Source organism: Sorex araneus, chromosome 5 (genome assembly GCF_027595985.1).
Source record: "Sorex araneus isolate mSorAra2 chromosome 5, mSorAra2.pri, whole genome shotgun sequence".
NCBI lineage: Eukaryota > Metazoa > Chordata > Mammalia > Eulipotyphla > Soricidae > Sorex > Sorex araneus.
Genome location: NC_073306.1, coordinates 51,937,028 through 51,955,616, shown reverse-complemented (window position 1 = coordinate 51,955,616; position 18,589 = coordinate 51,937,028). Strand labels below are relative to the sequence as shown.

At 59.7% G+C, this 18,589-nt stretch overlaps 1 protein-coding gene across 5 annotated transcripts in view; it reads left to right on the top strand.

Moving 5' to 3' along the window:
- EPHA8 (EPH receptor A8) overlaps nucleotides 1-18,589 on the top strand; it is a 34,907-nt gene that overhangs the window by 5,030 nt on the left and 11,288 nt on the right. For 2 of the 5 annotated variants that reach the window (XM_055139606.1, XM_055139608.1), the window contains exons 2-5: nucleotides 608-672; nucleotides 6,710-7,373; nucleotides 14,622-14,777; nucleotides 16,586-16,921. In XM_055139606.1, the coding sequence (XP_054995581.1) occupies nucleotides 608-672; nucleotides 6,710-7,373; nucleotides 14,622-14,777; nucleotides 16,586-16,921 (1,221 nt within the window). Of the gene's footprint in view, nucleotides 1-607; nucleotides 673-6,687; nucleotides 7,374-14,621; nucleotides 14,778-16,585; nucleotides 16,922-17,040; nucleotides 17,288-18,589 lie in introns of those variants that run through there. The other 3 variants (XM_055139610.1, XM_055139609.1, XM_055139607.1) reach the window with 3 other exon arrangements.

Sequence of the window (18,589 nt, the reverse complement as noted above, 5' to 3'; positions counted from 1 at the left end):
GCACCCTGGGGAGGGGCGAGGGTCGGGGCTCTGGGCTTCCTGGGCTTCCCGGGTTCAGTGCTGCCATGCTGACTTGGAGCAGATAGCTCCCGTCCCCAGGAGGGCCACACCCCCCGCTCTGCACACGGCGGGTGCTCATGGGGGACCCACCAGCCGCAGGAGCCTGCTGGGGAGCCAGGGCAGGCCCCTGGAGAGAGGGGCAGCCTCACAGCCCCCTCAGCCACACAGCCTGGTGGCACAGGAGCCACGAGAGATCCCCTTCGCAGGGAGCCGACCCACTGAGCGTCAGGACACGTGGCCGGGCTGTGGCCCTGACCCAGGCCTCCTGACCTCCGGCCCATCTCCGGGCCACCCCAGTGTCACAGGCCACCCCAGTGTCACAGCCCCCCTGTCGGCTGGAACAGCCGGCTTCTGGGAACTCAGCAGGAAGGGGGACGTGGGCTGAGGTGGTGGAGGGACATTTCAGCGAGGACCTGGGCGGCGTCTTGGAGGACACGCAGCCCGGAGCCCGTAGGCTGGGCTCAGAGCCGACCCGCGTGGACGAGCGCAGCGGTGGGACCGGGACAGCAGAGCTGGCTCCCACAGCCTCTTGTCTCCTGTCTTGCAGTGAACCTGCTGGACACGTCCACCATCCACGGGGACTGGGGCTGGCTCACGTATCCGGCTCATGGGGTAAGTGGCGACCAGTGGGGCCAGCATTGCCCCCCTGTGAGCAAAGACAGGCTATAGCTCCCACCTTATTGGGGAGCTGGAAAGGTGGCAGAGGCCCAGAGAGGTGAAGGGACTCACTCAGGGATGCACAGCACTTAGAGACTGAGCGGATGTTTTCTTGGCAGTCTGGCACATGCAGGTGCTGGGGCCAGTCTCTCCATGCCAGCATCCCAGATATATATGGGATTCTCCTGTCTTGTACCCCAGGCCGCTCCTGAGGGCCACAACCATGCCCAGTGTCGAGGAAGAGCACTGGGACCCTCCTCAGCGTTTCCTCCCCACCCTCGTGGCTGCCCTGCCTCCCGAGTTGCCGTCCAGGCCCTGGAGGTGCTCCACTTTCTTCCTTCCCTCAGAAACGCCTGCTGGCCTGCCTGCCCCTGGTGGACGAGCCCAGGCCAGCCCTGGGAGCTGCCTATCAGGTCGCTGTGGCCATGTACTTGCAGGTGGTACTTCTGCCCTCCTAAGAGATGGGCCTGCCAGCCCCCAGTACCCAGGGCACAGCTGCCCAGCCGGGTGCCCTGTAGCCAAGCCCCAGGGGTCTGCAGCAGGTATGTGAGCCTCTGGGGGTGGCTCTGCCCTGCAGGAGCCAGCGTAGGTGGCAGTTCACGTCTCTCCCAGTTGCCCGTGTGTGGGGAGGGAGGGTGGCAGTTGCCAGGAGGGGAGAGCAGAGGTCATGACCAGTGCAGGGAGATGCAGGGCCTCCCTTATCACAGAGTTTTATCATCCCTCACAGACATGAGCAGAATCCCATGCATGTACACACACTCGTGCACACGTGCATGTACACACGTGCATACGTGCATGCATACACTCATGCACACATGCATGTACACACTCATGCACACATGCATGTACACACATTCGTGCACACACTCGTGCACACATGCATATACACACTCATGCACACGTGCATGTACACACCTCCACCATGGCACAAGCATGCTGCACCCACACAGCCGCTCTCCAGCACACACAGGCTTCCTTGGCTCTGGGGCAGAGCCATAGTATGCTAGTGACAGAGGTGACTCCGTGTCCCTTTACTTGGTGGGGCAGGGTTTGGGCCACATCCAGTGATGCTTGGGGGGCACCTTTTCTGTACTAAGGGGACACTCCTGGGGGTGCTCAGGAGACCCTCTGTGGGGCCAGGGATCGCGCCAGGAACAAGCTGGGATGGGCTGAGCACGGCGATCACCTTCTTGCCTGTGCAATCTCTCTGGCCCAGGGCTGGGGTTTTCATTGACACTTGGTGGCCACTGATGGGAGCCAGAGTCCACTCTGTTCTCAGTGTGGGTATCTCTGCTCTTACCCACTGCCCGAGAGCACACACACACATGCATGGACACACGCATGCACACTCACATGCATGTGCATGTACACATACACATGTGTGCATACACACATACACATACGCTGGGCTTCAGGGGGCTTCAGAGCAGGCCCTGGGGGGCCTTGGCCACAGAATCCTGCAGGCCGAGCAGGCCAGCCCAGGGATGTCATGGCCGGACTCTGGACCAGGCTCTCCCTCCCCCGGCTGTGTCTCCCCAGGAAGGCTGGCACTGTCCTGGAGTGCCGGGGGTGGAAGGGTTTGGCTGTGCGCGCTCCGGTGCTGACTATCTGGGGCCGGTCCATGGGGACGTCCAGGCTGTGGGCACTCACTCACCAAGATGGAGCGTCCCGGCGTCCTGTCCTGTGAGCCCCTGGGGCTTCAGACTCGTGTTCTAGGGCAAGAGGGGTGATGCATGTTTCTGAGCAGGTGCAGAACGTGGCCTGTGCTGGGGAGTCGTGCTGGTCCTGGCGGGCCTTGTGGGCAGGGCTGTGCTCAGCCCAGGGTCACCGGCGTCCCCTGGTGAGCAGTGACAGTGTTCACAAAAGGCTTCCCAGTCTTCTCCGCTATCTCATTTCACCCCCATGTCCCTAGTCCTGGCGGCGGGCAGCCCCTGACGTCTGCCCCAGGGCCACCAAGGGTGAGGGCTTAGCTTGTGTGACATCAGTCTGGTTGCAGGTGGCGGATGAAGCTGGGCTCGCCCTGGACTCTGCTCATGTTGCCTTGTGTGTGGCCCCACATACTCTGCGTCCTCGTGGGAGCAGTGTTGTGCCATCTGTGGAGCCAGGGACCCCCACCCACCTCCGCGGGGCTGGGAAAGGGGCTTGGCTGGAGAGGAAGGTGGGCAAGATGAGTTCCCTCGCTCCCGAGCACTGGGCCTTGAGCCTGGGCCAGGCAGCCAGGGGAACATGCCAATAAGGCATCCAGGGGCCTGGGGAGGCACCTGGGAGCCTCGGGGTTAATGAGCTGTGGAGGCAACCTGTCTGCCCAGGGCAGTGGGGAAGCTGGGGCTGTGGAGGGGGTCCTGGTGTCTGTTAAACAACAGGGGAGGCCACCCCCAGGGCCTCCAGCCTGATCAAAGGCATCAGAGGGTCTCGCATTAGCCGCCTGAGTTAGCGAAGCCTCCTGATTGGCTAAGTCACGCGCCCGCCCCCTGCATCCCCCACCTGGCCTCCAGCATGCCGGAGACCTCAGAGCCTGCTCCCTGCAGTTGTCACCGGGGTAGGGTCCCCAGAAGGACAGTCGTGCCACAGCAGCTGGTGTCTCTGAGAAGTTAAAGGCCGCCGTCAGGGCCCAGATCCCCGGCCTGAGTGGACGCGCCCCTCCCTCCCCGGGCTGGCCACGTTCCCACTCCTCTGCAGCATCCGGAGGACACGTGGGCTCCCAGACCCCCACCCAGGTTCAGATAGGACCTGCCGACCCTGTCCCACAGGGCCGTTTGGCCACCTGGAGTCCAGGGGGAGGCCTGTGTGGCAGCCTGCTGTGGGGTCAGGGAGGAGAGCGTCCAGGTGACAGGCACGTGGGGGGGCGGCCTGGGCAAAGCAGGGCTGATTCTACCCCCGCACCAGCTTCCGGCGGCCGCCCCTCCCTGGCAGGGCCAGGCCAAGCCACTGGGCTGCTGGGGCGGCTGCAGCCGGCTTAGATTGAGCTGATTAATTTATCCGGGTCCCTGGCAGGAAACAGACAGGGAGCAGCTGGCTGATTCTTTGGTGCTCCATTAATTGTGACAATGACTTTAACCCCAGATGTGATGCAGCACTGCCCGGAGGCCTGGCTGCAGCGTGGGGTGCGGGGCGGGGGGGGGGGGACCTTCTTCTCAGACCACGGGTGCTGCCACTCTCTGGCCATCTCCTCCAGAGGCCCCTGGGCACAGGCTGGGGCGATGTTGCCAGTTCAGCCTTATGCCCGTCCATGCCAGGTCCAAGCTAAGCCCCTCCGCAGACTTCTCCTGTCCCGTCTCCCTGCATATCTCTGCACCCTGCTTTACAGAAGCAAAGCCGAGGGGCAGGACCACACAGCGGGCGGGAAAGAGGCCAGACGGTTGAGCTGCTGTCGGGGAGGGGGGACTTGAGGTATCTGTGGTCCCCACTGGGGTCAGCTCGGAAGCCCAGAGAAGCAGAGCCCAAGGCATGACCGGCCTCTGCGCCTGTAGGCCGTGGGATCTCTAGCCAGGTCAGCTCTTCACAGAGGCCCAGGGAGAAGGTCTGGGCATTGCAGGCCTGGCGGGGCTGGGATGGGCCCCTGGAGCCCTCCTCCCGCTGTCATACACCCCTCGCCTGGAAGGGCCCCCAAGAGCCCATGGGACTCGGCTTCGCCATCTAGTGGCGGGCAGCAGGTGAGGGGCTGAGGCCCAGAGGCCTTGTCACGGTCGCTTGCCGGGTGGGTTACAGAGGGAGTCGCGCCCGGTGGTCTCTTGGCTCTTTCCTGCACATGGGACAGGAAGGGGTCTGGCTGCTTGGTGCTTGTTGAGCCGAAGTAGACCCCAGGTCCGGGCCTTTTCCCTCCACTCCTGTGACACACCCCTGCTTCGGCCACCTGGCTGTGCCATGGTTCCATCCTTTTTCACAGGGGTAAAGCTTGGCAGTGGCGTGTCTCTGCCGGGGCGGTGTGTGCCGCTCAGTGGCAGCCCCGCTTCCGTTCGCATGTTTTCCCAAGCAGGGACCTTCACCCCCATGCACACTGCCCACACCCCTGGCGGAGGCCAGCCTACTTTCCTGTTCTTGATGAAGCTGACTGTGTGTGTGTGTGTGTGTGTGTGTGTGTGTGTGTGTGTGTGTGTGTTTCATGTTTTCATTATTGGGCACGATGCCCAGCGGGGCACATGGGACCATGTGCATTGGTGAGGGGGATCGAGCCCTCCCTGGACCTTGAACACGCAAGGCACATGCTCTGCCACTGAACCCTGACTGCATACCTCAGTGGAACTACCAGCATTTTCCCTTTGTGTCTGTCTTATTTTGTTTCTGTATAATGTTGGTTTGAACTCATCATAACATCTCTTGGAATTAAATTCCTCCTTTTTTTTTTTTTTTTTTTGTGGTGCCTGGGATGGAACACAGGTCTCATGCAGCAAGCCATGTGCCCAGAGACTGAGCTGCATACTCAGTCCTCTTCATTTTTTTGTTTTGGTGTGGATAACCCTCCCAGTCAGTGCTCAGACAGACTGGGGTCCCTCCTAATTATTCTTGGCTAACCTGGCAGGCAGTTCAGTGCAAAGGCAGGCCATCCCAGTGGTGTTCAGGGGTCCCCAGAGCTGCACCTGGCAATGCTTAGGGGACCATGTGTTGCCAGGGCTCATGTCAAAATCAGTTGCATGCAAGACCACTGCCTTAAGCCCTGTATCATTCTGCCTCCACCTTGATTCCTTTTTGTTTGTTTGGGAACCCTACCAAGCTGTGCTCAGGGCTTACTCCTAGTTCTGCGTTCAGGGATCACTCCTGGCAGGCTTGGGGAATCACATGGGATGTGGGGATAGAAACCCTGTCAGTCACGTACAAGGTAAGCACTGTGCTATCTCTCCAGTCCCCGTTTTCATCCCCTTTTAAGGCCAGATAATGTCCCTTCAGTTCCCTGGGGGTCCTATGTCTTGTTAATCCATTCACCCCTTGGGGGAAGTCTATCTGCCCTCCCTGCTGTGAGCAAGGGCTGCAGAAATCTGGTTGAGTCTGTCTTCGGTTCTCTGGGACTGGTCCCCGGAAGTGGAATTGCTGGACCAGATGGTAATTCTATGTATAATCTCAGAGGAGCCACCAAACTGCCTTCCACCGTGATTGCACCATTTTCCTTTCTCACCAGCAGCATATGCGGTTCCAGTCCCTGTACCTTCTCGCCAACACTTCTTATTTTGGGTTGACTTTGACGATCGCCAGCCTAGTGGATGCAAGGTGGTCTGGTTGTGGTTTCGACGTGCACGTCCCTCCTGACTCGGCCTTGAGCCTGTTTCCATGTTCTTTTCGGCCGTCTGTAGACCTAAGGAAACTGCCCGCTCGAGTCCTTATCCTTCAACAGGGCTGTTGAGTTCTAGTCGCAGAATGTAATCAATTTTTTGTCATTACGATTCACTTCTCATCAGAGAGATGATTTGCCGATATGTTTCTTCCCTTCTGCAGGGTATCTGTTTGTCCTGTCAGTGGGTCTGGCTGCTTTTGAGTCTCCCATGCCTGGCTAGCGGCCCTGTCTCCTGCTGCTCCCTGAGGGCAACCCTGGGGCCCCGCTGGGGGAGGATAGAGGGAACATCGGGAACACAGGCCAGGGGAGTCCCTCTGTCAGCCCGGGGGCGCCCGCCAAGGTGTCGGAGGTCACTTCCAGCTGGGATCAACCTCGCCCTCACTGGCTTCGGAGAGGGAAAGTTGCCGAGGTGGGGGCGGGGGATTGGCTCACAGCCTTCCCGGTGCAGCCCCCCACTCCAGTGATGGACAGAGCAAACAGGGTCCGAACTTGGTTACTTTGGAATCATTCCAGTGCGGGATCCGTCCCTCTCTCACTGTGTGACCTCAGATATGCAGCTCGGATGGTCCATGCCTGAGAGTTTGGCAGATGCCCCTTCTCCAGGAGCATCTGGCAGGAGCCGGGGGCCGCTGGAGGCTGGGGCATGCCCGTGGCGGGTGGGGAGGGCAGGGGGCAGCGTGGGGGCGGGTGCTGACCCTTGTCAGGGCTGTGCTCTGTCTGCCGCAGTGGGACTCCATCAACGAGGTGGACGAGTCCTTCCGGCCCATCCACACCTACCAGGTGTGCAACGTCATGAGCCCCAACCAGAACAACTGGCTGCGCACCAGCTGGGTGCCCCGGGACGGCGCGCGGCGCGTCTACGCGGAGATCAAGTTCACCCTGCGTGACTGTAACAGCATGCCCGGCGTGCTGGGCACCTGCAAGGAGACCTTCAACCTCTACTACCTGGAGTCCGACCGCGACCTGGGCGCCAGCACCCAGGAGAGCCAGTTCCGCAAGATCGACACCATTGCAGCCGACGAGAGCTTCACGGGCGCCGACCTGGGCGTGCGGCGCCTCAAGCTCAACACGGAGGTCCGCGGCGTGGGCCCCCTCAGCAAGCGCGGCTTCTACCTGGCCTTCCAGGACATCGGCGCCTGCCTCGCCATCCTGTCCCTCCGCATCTACTACAAGAAGTGCCCCACCATGGTGCGGAACCTGGCGGCCTTCTCGGAGGCGGTGACGGGCGCCGACTCCTCCTCGCTGGTGGAGGTGCGGGGCCAGTGCGTGAGGCACTCGGAGGAGCGGGACACGCCCAAGATGTACTGCAGCGCCGAGGGCGAGTGGCTGGTGCCCATTGGCAAGTGCGTGTGCAGCGCGGGCTACGAGGAGCGGCGGGATGCCTGTGTGGGTGAGTGTGCCCGGGCCGGGTGGTGGGCGTTGGCGGGGGAGGGGAGAGGGAGAGGGGGCAGAGGCAGGTACACAGCCCTGAGAGACAGCTGCGCCGCCCCCACTGTGCCTGGTGTGTGTGCGTGGGAGGGCGGGTGGGGCCCTCGGTCAGGGCGCCTCGGCGGGGACCCCAGGGCTGCATGCTCAGCGTCCTCAGGCGTTAAGACATTTCATGCCCACGGAGGCTCTGTGATTAGCCCCCTGGGTTTCACTGGTTTGGGGGCCACACCTGATGGTGCACAGATGGTACTCCCAGCGCACTCTGGGGGTCGTGCCCCCTGTGATTCCGAGGGAACCCAACCCAGGCTTCCTGCACGCAAAGTTTGCACTTCTACCCTTTGAGCTATCTCCCCAGCCCTGTCCTGGCTTTATTGAGGAGGGACTTGTGGCACAAAGAGGCAAAGCAACTTGCCTAAGATCACACAGCTAGAGAAGCAGGGCTGGGATTTCAAGCCAGCCAGGAGCCACCTCTATGGTCTGTGCTCAAGATTGCCAAACTCATGACCAAGGCAGTCGGTAGAGGTGGCCCCAGGGCCCTGGGTGAGGAGCGTAGAACAGGCCGTGAGGGCACACCGGCAGGAGCCGGCAGTGGACACTGTCTGGGCCCTGATGTCGCTCGGGCACCTCTGCCTGCATTCAGGGCACCTTATCCCGGGGTCTGTGGGTGAGGACAGCTGCGTGGACAGGCTTGAGAAGCTGGCACATGCCCCTGCTCACGCCAGCGAGCTGACACACAGCCCAGAGTCCTGCCTGGGTGCATGTGTGGTCAGCAGACACACGCACCCGTGGGCGCCCTGCCTCCAGGCCTCCCCGGGGAAGTGGACAGACAGACTTGTCCTGCCTGTTTCTGGTCTCCGCCTGGCTGCCCTTCCCACCCCCGCCCCTCCCACTGGGGCAAGCACATGGCAGGGCAGCCACGGGACGGGCACAGGACATGCACTGGGCCTGGCGCCCCTGTGCCCGCTGATGTGCTGCCAGGTGGCCTCCATAAAGGTGGGGACAGTATGTGCCACTCTGAGTATTGCCCTACCCTTCCCGCAGTCCTGCGCCCCTGAAGCCAGGGGAGAGGGGCCTCAGGCCCTCGGCGCTGTCCCTCTTTTGGGACCTACAGGAAGGAGCAGACAACAGCCGTTGATCTGGTGTGGTGCCGGGCAGTCGTCTGCATTGCCACTCCAGCCCCTGGCCTTTGTGCCCACTCTGAGACTCTCTGGGGTGCGTAAGGAAGGGCTGGTGGGCAGTGATTAGGGCATACGCTTGACAAGTGCCTGGCAAGGGTTCGATTCCCAGCACTACACGGTCCCCTGAGCATTGTCGGCTGCAGCCCTGGAGGCCCCCAGTGAGGCAGCCTGAGCAGCCCCATGGCTTCAGGCCCTCACATTGAACCACTGGCCCAGTGGGACGCCCCCCAGGCCTTTTGAGCACCACCAGGGAGGCCCCCCAAAAGGACTAGATATGTGCCTTGCATGTGGCAGCCCTGGCTTAGACCTCTAGCACCACTGTGAAGTGCTGCTATGTGGAGATGAAATTCTTAAAAGAAACCTTTTTGCACTCCGTCTTCACCTCCTGGACCTCTGCCTTCCCCAGTCGCCCCCAAACCCCGGAGCCCCTCTGTGACAGCAGCCTGTCTCGGGCGTGCTTCCACTCCCTGTGCCTTTGTTGGCCTGGCTCTGAGGCCACCAGCATCCCCTGAGTGCCCTCACAGACAACCTATACTTGGCAATACCCCACCAGAGGCCGTGGACAGCTGGCAGGGGTCTCCACTCACCTTCGTGCGTCTGTTCCTCGGACAGCAAGGCAGGTCACCCTCTTTACAGATGGGAAAACTGAGGCTCGGGAAAGCATGTCACCACCCTCATGGGTCTCACGGTAGTGAGAGAAGTGCTGAGTCTGACTTCGAGTCCAGCTGTGAACTTTCAGCCCATCCCTGGCCTTCTGCCCTCCTGCTTTCCCTGGCCCTGGGCCTCCAACAGACCCTGGTTTTATTGGGAAATGAAAAGTCCTTCTGGGGCCATCTTTTGACTGTTTGCCAGGCCCTTTGCTCAGTGCCGCTCACAAACTCGTGCACCAGAGATGTCAGTCTAGGGTCCCTGCCTCGCCGGCCAGTGACCGTCCATGCTAGACCCTGTATCCTCAGACGACAGGTGAAGTGCTGAGGTCTTACTGCTGAAGTAAAGGTGAGACCAGGTTGGCACAACCTGACCGGCTCCCTTTGCCCCCCCCCCCCCGAGTCCCACCTCTCCTCACTTAGTGGGGGACACTCTAGCCCTGACCTCATGCCAGCTCTGGACTTCACCGGGGATGCAACAGCGTGCCCAGCCAGTGTTGCTCTGTGGGTGGACAGCGTCCTGCAAGGAAGCGTGTTGGGAGGCAGGACTCGGGGGACCCCATGGGCCTGCGCAGAGGCTTTCAGAGCCCAGCAAGGCCAAGGCCTTCGTTGCTTCCCCCTCCCGGGGCTGCAGATTCTTTCATGACAGCCACAGGAGTGTTCCACTCCAGGGAGGGACCGGCCATGTGTTTCGGATTCTCCGTTTGAAGAATAACACAGCATCATCATGCCAGTTGCAGGATAATTACAGGTTTTATCTTTAAAAGCATTAATTCCTAGTCTCTGAGGGCGGGCAGGTCTGGAGACCAAATGCCAGTTGGAAGTGGCTCGAGGAAAGGTTGATAGGGCCTTGGTGGTGAGCTGCCAGTGACACTGGTGAGCTCATGTGGGAAGAGGCACTGGAGACCCTGCTCCGGCCCAGCCAGCACGCTCCTGGGGCCGGCCCTGCCCCTGCAGCGGGGTAGGAACCAGCAGGAGCTGGGGATTGTGAGTGTGTGTGAGTGTGTATATGTGTGAGTCTGTTTATACATGTGTGTGTATATCATCACAGTCATCACTGTCATCCCCTTGCTCATCAATTTGCTTGAGCAGGCACCAGTAACATTTCCATTGTGAGACTTGTTGTTACTGTTTTTGACATCGAATATGCCACGAGTAGCTTGCCAGGCTCTGCCATGCAGGCAGGATACTCTAGGTAGCTTGCCAGGCTCTCCGAGAGGGACGGAGGAATCGAACCCGGGTGGGTCTCGTGCAAGGCAAATGCCCTACCCACTGCACTATTGCTCCAGCCCCCAAAATCTACCATAAAGGCAAAAAAGGTACCTAGCAAGTAAGAAGTGTTTGTATTATCATATGTAATATATAACAAGGAGTTAATAATAAAAATGTAGAATTTTTACATTTATCACCAAAAGAAGTGAGAAACCTAACAAAAAATGAGTGAAAGACTAAATACATACCACAAGGCCCAGCCATAAGAAAAAAATGCACCACATCAAAATATTAGGGAACTACAAATCAAACCACAATGAGATCATCACCTCACACTACTAAGAATGGCCTCTGTCAAAAAAAAAATGGGATCAGTATTGGTTGGGGTTGTGTAGGAAAATGCATTTAGGCATACTAATGGTGGAATGCCTTTCTATAGAAAATGGTCTGGGGAGTCCTATTAAAAAATGGAAATTCCATATGATTCAGCAGCAGCACTGCTAGGGATGTATTTGAAGGTTTTAAAAACAATGAAAAAGAAGGGGTTTGCAAGAGCCCTACAGCAGGGAGGGCACTTGCCTTGCACATGGCTGACCCAGATTTGATCCCTGGCATCCCATATGGTCCCCCTATTCTGCCAGGAGTAATCCTCGAGCACATTGATGAACAGGATGACAGTGCTACATACACACACACACACACACACACACACATATATATACATATATATATGCATGTGGGTATATGTGTGTGGGTGGATGCATATCTGTGAGTGTGTGTTCATGTATGAGTATATATATATGTGTGTGTGTATGTGCGTATGTGTGTGAATATGTGATTGTATGTGTGTGAGTGTAAGGGTGTGTGACTATGAGCATGAGAATACATGTGTAAGTATGTGAGTATATGAGTGTGTGTATGTGTGTATGCATGTGACAGGGCAATGTGTATGAATAGATGTGTATATGTGAATGTGAATGTGTGTATGAGTATATGTGTGTAATTGTATGTGAGTGTGTTTATGATTGGGAACATATATGTGTATATATTTGTGAGTGTATGTGTGTGAGAGTGTGTGTGTATATGAGTGTGAGTGTGTGGTGCCTTTACTAGACTTCTTCTGGTGTCCTCTCGAAACTATATCTCCCACCCCAACCTGAATAGGAAGAGGTTTGAGGGACCCCAGAACCTTCCCTGTTGAGGGGTTCTCTGTGGGCCCACCCTTGAGAGGAAGGGCTGAGTAAGTAGCCCAGAGTGCCCCCTCTTTCCAGAGAAAAGAGAGGGGGGACCCAGCATGTGAGACCCACCACAGGCCCAGCCTCCAGCTCACCACACAAGTTGGTTGCAAGGTAGCTGGAAAGTTTTGGAGGTGGGCAGGAAGCCCAAGAAGAGGCAGGAGGGCCGACTCAGCCCTCAGAGGCAGGGGGAAGCCGCCCTGGGTCCTCACAGCCCCAGCGTGTCTAGCCTGCAGGGGTGAGGAGGGTAGAGAGGTAGGTTGAACCTGAAGCCTCCCCATGGCTCCCCCACCAGAAAGCAGCCATGGCCCTGTCCTCCACACCAGGCTGTACCCCACATTCCCGAGCTGGGGGGACTCAGCCTCCCCCAGGGGCGTGGCAACCCCAGTCAGCCCTTGCCGGGTTTCTGTGGCTGGTCATCATCTGCTATAAACACTGGCGGCTCCCTGCAGAGGGGCGCGGGAACCACGCAGCCCTCTGCCTACCTGACTGTGTTTAAAATCTGATTTAGAATTAATTTCCTGTGCTCGTCCGCCGCGGACACCTTATTTGTCAAATCTCAAGCTCTTGGTGGGGAGAGGAGGGAGGTGGCCGGAGCTGCGGGCAGCTGTCGGCCTGACAGGTGTCCCGCTCAAGGCGCCCTCGGCCAGGGTGGGAGCGCCCTCCTGGCCCAGCGCCCACCGCCACCGGCACACCAGGCTCCGGATGCGCCCTGGGTGGACAGCAAGGGCCGGACCCCGGCCCAGAATGGCTCCATCTGTCTCGGCCATTAATTCCCAGCTCTGCCTCCAGGTCTCTGGGCTCCCTGAGGCCTAGTGATTAGTATTCTTATTAAAGATTATTTTATTCTCGCTGCTTGGATTAATCTGGCCTTGACCATGAGAGCCATATGGGTATTAGTGGAGCGTGTAAGAACTGCTCCCCCGTGAGGCGCAGAATGCCCGAGCCAGAGCAACGCTTAGCCCTGGAAGGGTTTTGGGGGTGGGGGGGCAAAGACCTGGCCCTGGAGGCTCTGCCACCTGAGTTCCGTCATGGTTGACCGGGAAGTCCAGGCCTTCGAGCTCTCCAGAGTCTGTCTCAGCTGTGTTTGCACCAGCCTCCTAGCTCGGCCCCACACCCTGTGCCCGCAGGAATCCATCTGTGTCTGCTGGCATAATCTTTGCAGCCAGCCCCGGGTCCCATTTCATTTCATTCATTTATTTATTTGGGGATTTGGGAGTCATACCCCCCAGCGATACTGTTGGCTCTGCATTCAGGGATCACTCCTGGCAGTGCTCGGGGGTCCATATGGGATGTTGGAAGTCAGTTGAACCTGGGTCAGCTGCGCACAAGGCACGTGCCCTACCCACTGTACTATCTCTCCAGCTCCCATTCCCATCTTATAGATGAGGAAACAGGTTCAGTGCCCGCTCCCTCGGCCCAGGTGAGGGGGTGAGACGGGAAAGGGCAGCCAGGCTGCCGGCTCCTGCTTTTCTGCCCTTCACTGGGCAGTACCTCAGCAGTCGGAGGCTCTGCAACGCAGACTGGGCTGGGTGCTCCCTCTCCCCCACGCCGCACTCCCTGGGTGTGAGGTCAGCTCTCCTCAGCTGCAGTCTCCAGCCGAAGTTCATAAGCGGGCGAGGGAGTCTGAGCAGCAGGAGTAAGCAAACAGCCCCAAGATGCTAATCGATGTGCATCCGATAATCCCGCCTATCATCCAGTTCAACAACCTATTAAACAAATATTTGCTGGCAAGAGCACAGCCAGCCCCGACCCCCCCATCTCAGGAGCACGTGGTCAGGCCGGGCCTCCCAGAGAGAAGAGATCAGAGTGCACCAGCAAGGACCTCCCCTAACTCCAGGGCAGGGGGGCTTCTCTGTCAGCCCCGGCGTCAAGGAGTGGCGGGGGGTCGCACCTCAGAACTGGACTGTCTTCACCAACTCCCCGTCCACAAGCCCCCTCTGGCTCCGTGGCCTCAGGCAGTGAAGCAGCTTACAGTCATTATCATTGGTCCCGATTTCAGGCTTTCTCTCAATTACAGAATTTCACAACTTCACCTGATTTTTAGCTAAGATAGGAAAGTGATACATCCCCATGCAGAAAGGAAATGACAGGATGGCCTTTCCAGTGAAGCCACTTCCGGCACTGGGCTTCAGGGTGGGGTTCAGTGGGAAGAGAACCCAGGGAGTGCCTTGTTGGCCCGTGACTGCTGCAAAGGACTTTGGTCCAGGGCATGAGCGGGGGGAGGGACTCCTGGCTGCTGGTTTGGCCCCTTTGGGCCCTGGGGTCTGCACCCGCCCAGAGCTGATGCCACAGCACTGATAGCTTCTGAGCTGGGCATGCCCTGGGCGCTGGGCGAGAGAACTCTGACCTTATCCTGCGGGTCTGCCTGTGTTTGGGTCTTATGTTTCGTTTGGGGGTCACCCAGGTAGTGTGAGTGTGGGTTGTTGGGGGGGGTTACTCCCGGTTCAGTTTCAGAGGTGGCTCCGGGGGTGCTCCAGGGAGCACGCAGTGGCAGGCAGGACTCGGGAGCTCACGCACGTTTGACATGTGCTTTTCCCCTGATCCCTGGGGTTAGAGCCCTTTAGACTCTCAGCCCTCAGGTGGCCCCCCTGAGGCTGGCGTCTCGCTCAGGGACCGGTGTACCATGAGGGACTGAATCTGAGCCTGGACCCGGGGCCAGGGAGGGACAAGGCTCTGGAGGACAGGTGAGGGGGGTTTGGAGGGGCTCGGGGCACGCCTTTGGGTCTGGGCCATGGACATGAGAGTCCCAACCTCAGCGTGCCCCGATGTACTCTGGGTAAGCCACGGCCCCGTCCTAGTTCCTCCACCTGCAGGAGAGGGCAGGGTGCTGCGGGGCCACACCGGGCTCCCTGGGGCACCCGTGCGTTGCAGCGGGAGCTGCCTGCAGGCTGTCCAGTGACCTGCTGGTCACCCACCGTCGTGCTCTCCCCCGCAGCCTGCGAGCTGGGTTTCTACAAGTCGGCCCCGGGGGACCAGCTCTGCGCCCGCTGTCCGCCCCACAGCCACTCCGCAGCGCCCGCCGCCCAGACCTGCCACTGCGACCTCAGCTACTACCGTGCAGCACTGGACCCGCCGTCTGCCGCCTGCACCCGTGAGTGCCCCCACCCACCGCACCCGGCCCCGAGTCTGGACACAGGACCAGGCCAGGCTCCAGCCGCCACCCTCTGCCTCTGGGAGTGGGCTCAGACGGGGGTGGGCGGGAGCGTCTCTCTCCTCCTGGGGGCCTTGACCCCCCTGTTCTCGTCTCGAGTCCCGCAGCTGCCTGCCTTCCCTCCCCGCCTCTGCTCCACCCCGGGGCAGGTGAGGGCCCCATGGCCTGGGGGCCGTGGTGGGCAAGCAAAGGGGCTTTGCCGGTGAGTTGAGAGGTTCTAGAGAGGCCTCGTCACCCTAAGCCTTGCTGAACTGGCAAGAGCCTGTGTGTGTGTGTGTATTTGTTGTTTGTGTATGTTTGTGTTTGTGTGTTTGTGTATTTGTGTGTTTGTATGTGTTCATGTGTGTTTGTGTGTATTTGTGTGCTTGTGTGTGCTTGTGTGTGTATTTGTGTTTGTGTGTGTTTGTGTGTGTTTGTGTATATTTGTATTTGTGTTTGTGTGTATGTTTGTGTGTGTGTGTGTGTGGTTCTGAGCACCCCAGAAGAGGGCCAGAGATGTCCCCCTGGGATGGCACCATGGAGCCCTGGGGGGCGCTCTTGCCCCTGTCCCCAGCAGAGCACGGGTGGATGCGCCCCATGAGTGCGGTGTACACAAGCTCCCCCGCAAGGGAGGTGGTGTCTGGTGTGCTGGGTACAACACCAGCCTTCAAGGGACCTGCTCCACGCCTGCAGGGCTGCGTGACTGTCCTGCATTCTGCTGACACAGCTGCTCTGCTGACGTCTCTCCCGGCCCGGAGGGACCCGAGTCCAGCTGGGGGGGTTCCACCTGCTCAGTCAGCCTCATCCAGCCGCCCGCTGCCCTGTGTGGGGAGGGGGACAGGCGTCTTGACTCAGGTCGGGCTGGTTTTGCCAGGAAGGACCACAGCCTCAATGCCCACCTTCCCCTCTTCTTCCTCCTCCCTCTCCTCCTCCTCCCCCTCCTCCCTTCTCTCTCTCCACCCAGCCCCACAGTCCCTGTGCATGGTAGATGGGGGCCCGGGCATAATCAACACACACACACACACACAGAGGCACACCCACAGGTCCTCACACACACACACACACAACACACACGTCCACATTCATGCACTCACACACACGTCCACCAACACCCACATACACATCCTGTGTCCACTGTCCAGGTCTGTGTACTATCCCCGTGGGCCAGAAGGGATGGCCACTCCTCAGACCATGGTGAGCCCAGATCAAGGCCAAGAGCAGAGTCCATGTCCAGTCCAGCTGGCTTCTGCTTTGTTGCCAGATGTATGGTTTAGCATGAAGATTCTAGAAACCCCAGGTTGTCACTCTGGCGTCTGGGCTCTGGGCCCCCACAGGCCCTCAGCTTCGGGGGGCTGAATCTCCAAGTTCTGTCCGTCTCAGGCCTTCACAGCCTTTTGGCTCGTGACTGCACCCCCAAGTCCTCACACTAGCAGGGCTGCTCCCTGGACTGAGAGGGTGCGGCTCAGTGCACACACGGGGTGCCCTGGGGTTGCCTTTGCCTCACTTTAACTCCAGCAAGAGGCAGGGGTGAGGGGTCAGGAGTGGAGTCTGCTCAGAAATGACCTGACCAGGCCTCCCACATCTAGGGTGGCCGCTGTGGCCCCAGGGGTCCCCAGGCTTCCGATTCTAGGCCCTGCACACACCCCTCTGTCCAGAGAGTGGAGTCCTGTGGCCTTGCCTTCGCACCCCAGATGCCACAGGTGCCCCCTTCCTTCCCTGGTCAGTGTGTGGGGGGACCCTGTGCCCCACTGTGCCCCTCTGCTCCCTAGGGCCACCCTCGGCGCCGGTGAACCTCATCTCTAGCGTGAACGGCACCTCTGTCACCCTGGAGTGGGCACCTCCCCTGGACCCGGGCGGCCGCAGCGACATCACCTACAACGCCGTGTGCCGCCGCTGCCCCTGGGCCCTGGGCCGCTGCGAGGCCTGCGGGGCCGGGACCCGCTTTGTGCCGCAGCAGGCGAGCCTGGCGCAGGCCAGCCTGCTGGTGGCCAACCTGCTGGCCCACATGAACTACTCCTTCTGGATCGAGGCTGTCAACGGTGTGTCCGACCTGAGCCCCGAGCCCCGCCGGGCAGCCGTGGTCAACATCACCACGAACCAGGCAGGTAGGCGGAGATGCTCCGTCCCCCAGCCCCTGCCCGCGCCCCGCCCCTCCCGGGAGGTGAAGGACCCTGTCGTGGCCTGGGGGGCGCACGCCTGCCCACCCTGGCCCTGCCTCCCGCAGGCTTTTCATGCCTTTAGACAACTAGAGCCCGTCCTGTGAGCGAGAGGAAGCCGAGGGCCCAGAGCAGGCCAGGATGCCCGTCCTCAGCCTGGATTCTGGAATGTTCCCTCTCTGCCTCTGTTTCCTGTCTGGTGCAATGGCGAGGATAGTGCCTGCCTCCAGCACAGCCATGGAGCTTAAGCAGGAGAGAGGAACACGCTTCACCCAGCTCCTGGCCACGGTGCAGGCTCAATAAATGTCATTTAAAACCTGAAATCAACTCTGATGATCATTTTCTGGAGCAGCTGCCACTGCAGCCCCTGGGACAGATTTGGTCACACCGGTTTGGACAGTGGCCATGGATCTTCTTCAGCCCCCAGAACCTCTTAACAAATCCGGGTGTGTTGGGGCTGGAGTGACAGATAGCACAGCGGGGAGGGCGTTTGCCTCGCACGCGGCTGACCTGGGTTCGATCTCCGGCATCCCATATGGTCCCCCAAGCACCGCCAGGAGTGATTCCTGAGTGCAGAGCCAGGAGTAACACCTGAGCACTGCTGGGTGTGACCAAAAAAAAAAAAAAACCGGGGCCAGAGCAATAGCACAGCGGGTAGGGCGTTTGCCTTGCACATGGCCAACCCGGGTTCGATTCCCAGCATCCCATATGGTCCCCTGAGCACCACCAGGAGTGATTCCTGAGTACAGAGCCAGGAGTAACCCCTGTGCATCGCCGGGTGTGACCCAAAAAGCAAAAAAACAAAAAAAAACCCACAAAAATTTGGGTGTGTCCTTCCTGTCAGATGACAGATAAGCTGATCCCAAACCACCCCATCAGCCACCACGTGTGCCCTGGACCTCCGCCCCGGCTCCTCCACACACCCCACAGTCCTCAGACTCTGTGCCCACCGTGTCACCGTGGAGGAAACAGGCACAGAGAGCCGCCTAGGTTCCACGTCTAGGAAGTGGCAGAGGCAGGATTCGAACCCAGGCCCGTTTGCTCCCCAGGAAGCAGGTGTCCTGGCCTCCAGGGCCCAGCCAGTGCAGAGACTGTGCATGGGTGGGCATCCGGGGAGCACCCCTTCCTCTTGGCCCTGCATTTGGTCACTTGCTGCTGGCCACAGCATAGGGGGGCAGTGGCCAGCGATTCTGGGGTTGAGGGCAAGCTGGAAAGGCCAGGAGCTTCTGATGCCATGGAGCGTGCTCCGTCCGCCAAGGCAGGCCTCCCTCGAGCCCGTGCCCGGGCAGCAGCTGTCCATCTCTTGCTGAGTGGCTCTGTCTGCGTCCTCCTCCCGGGCCTTCTCAGACCTGCGACTTGGCTTCCTTCCTCATCTGCCCAAAGCCTGTAATTCCCTCCAGAGGCCAGTGCAATGGGCCCTTTCCTCCTGCCTTTTCCTCCTCGGGACAGTGCTCTGGCCTTCCCTGCCCCAGACACCCCCGCCCCCACAACCCACCCTTTTGCTCATCCACCTGTCTGGCCTGTCTTCCCCCATCTTTGCACCCCCGAAGGCTCGGGTCTGTCCAGAAGCCTCTCTGCCTACCCTCCTGCAAAGTGACCTTCTCTCAGCTCGCAACT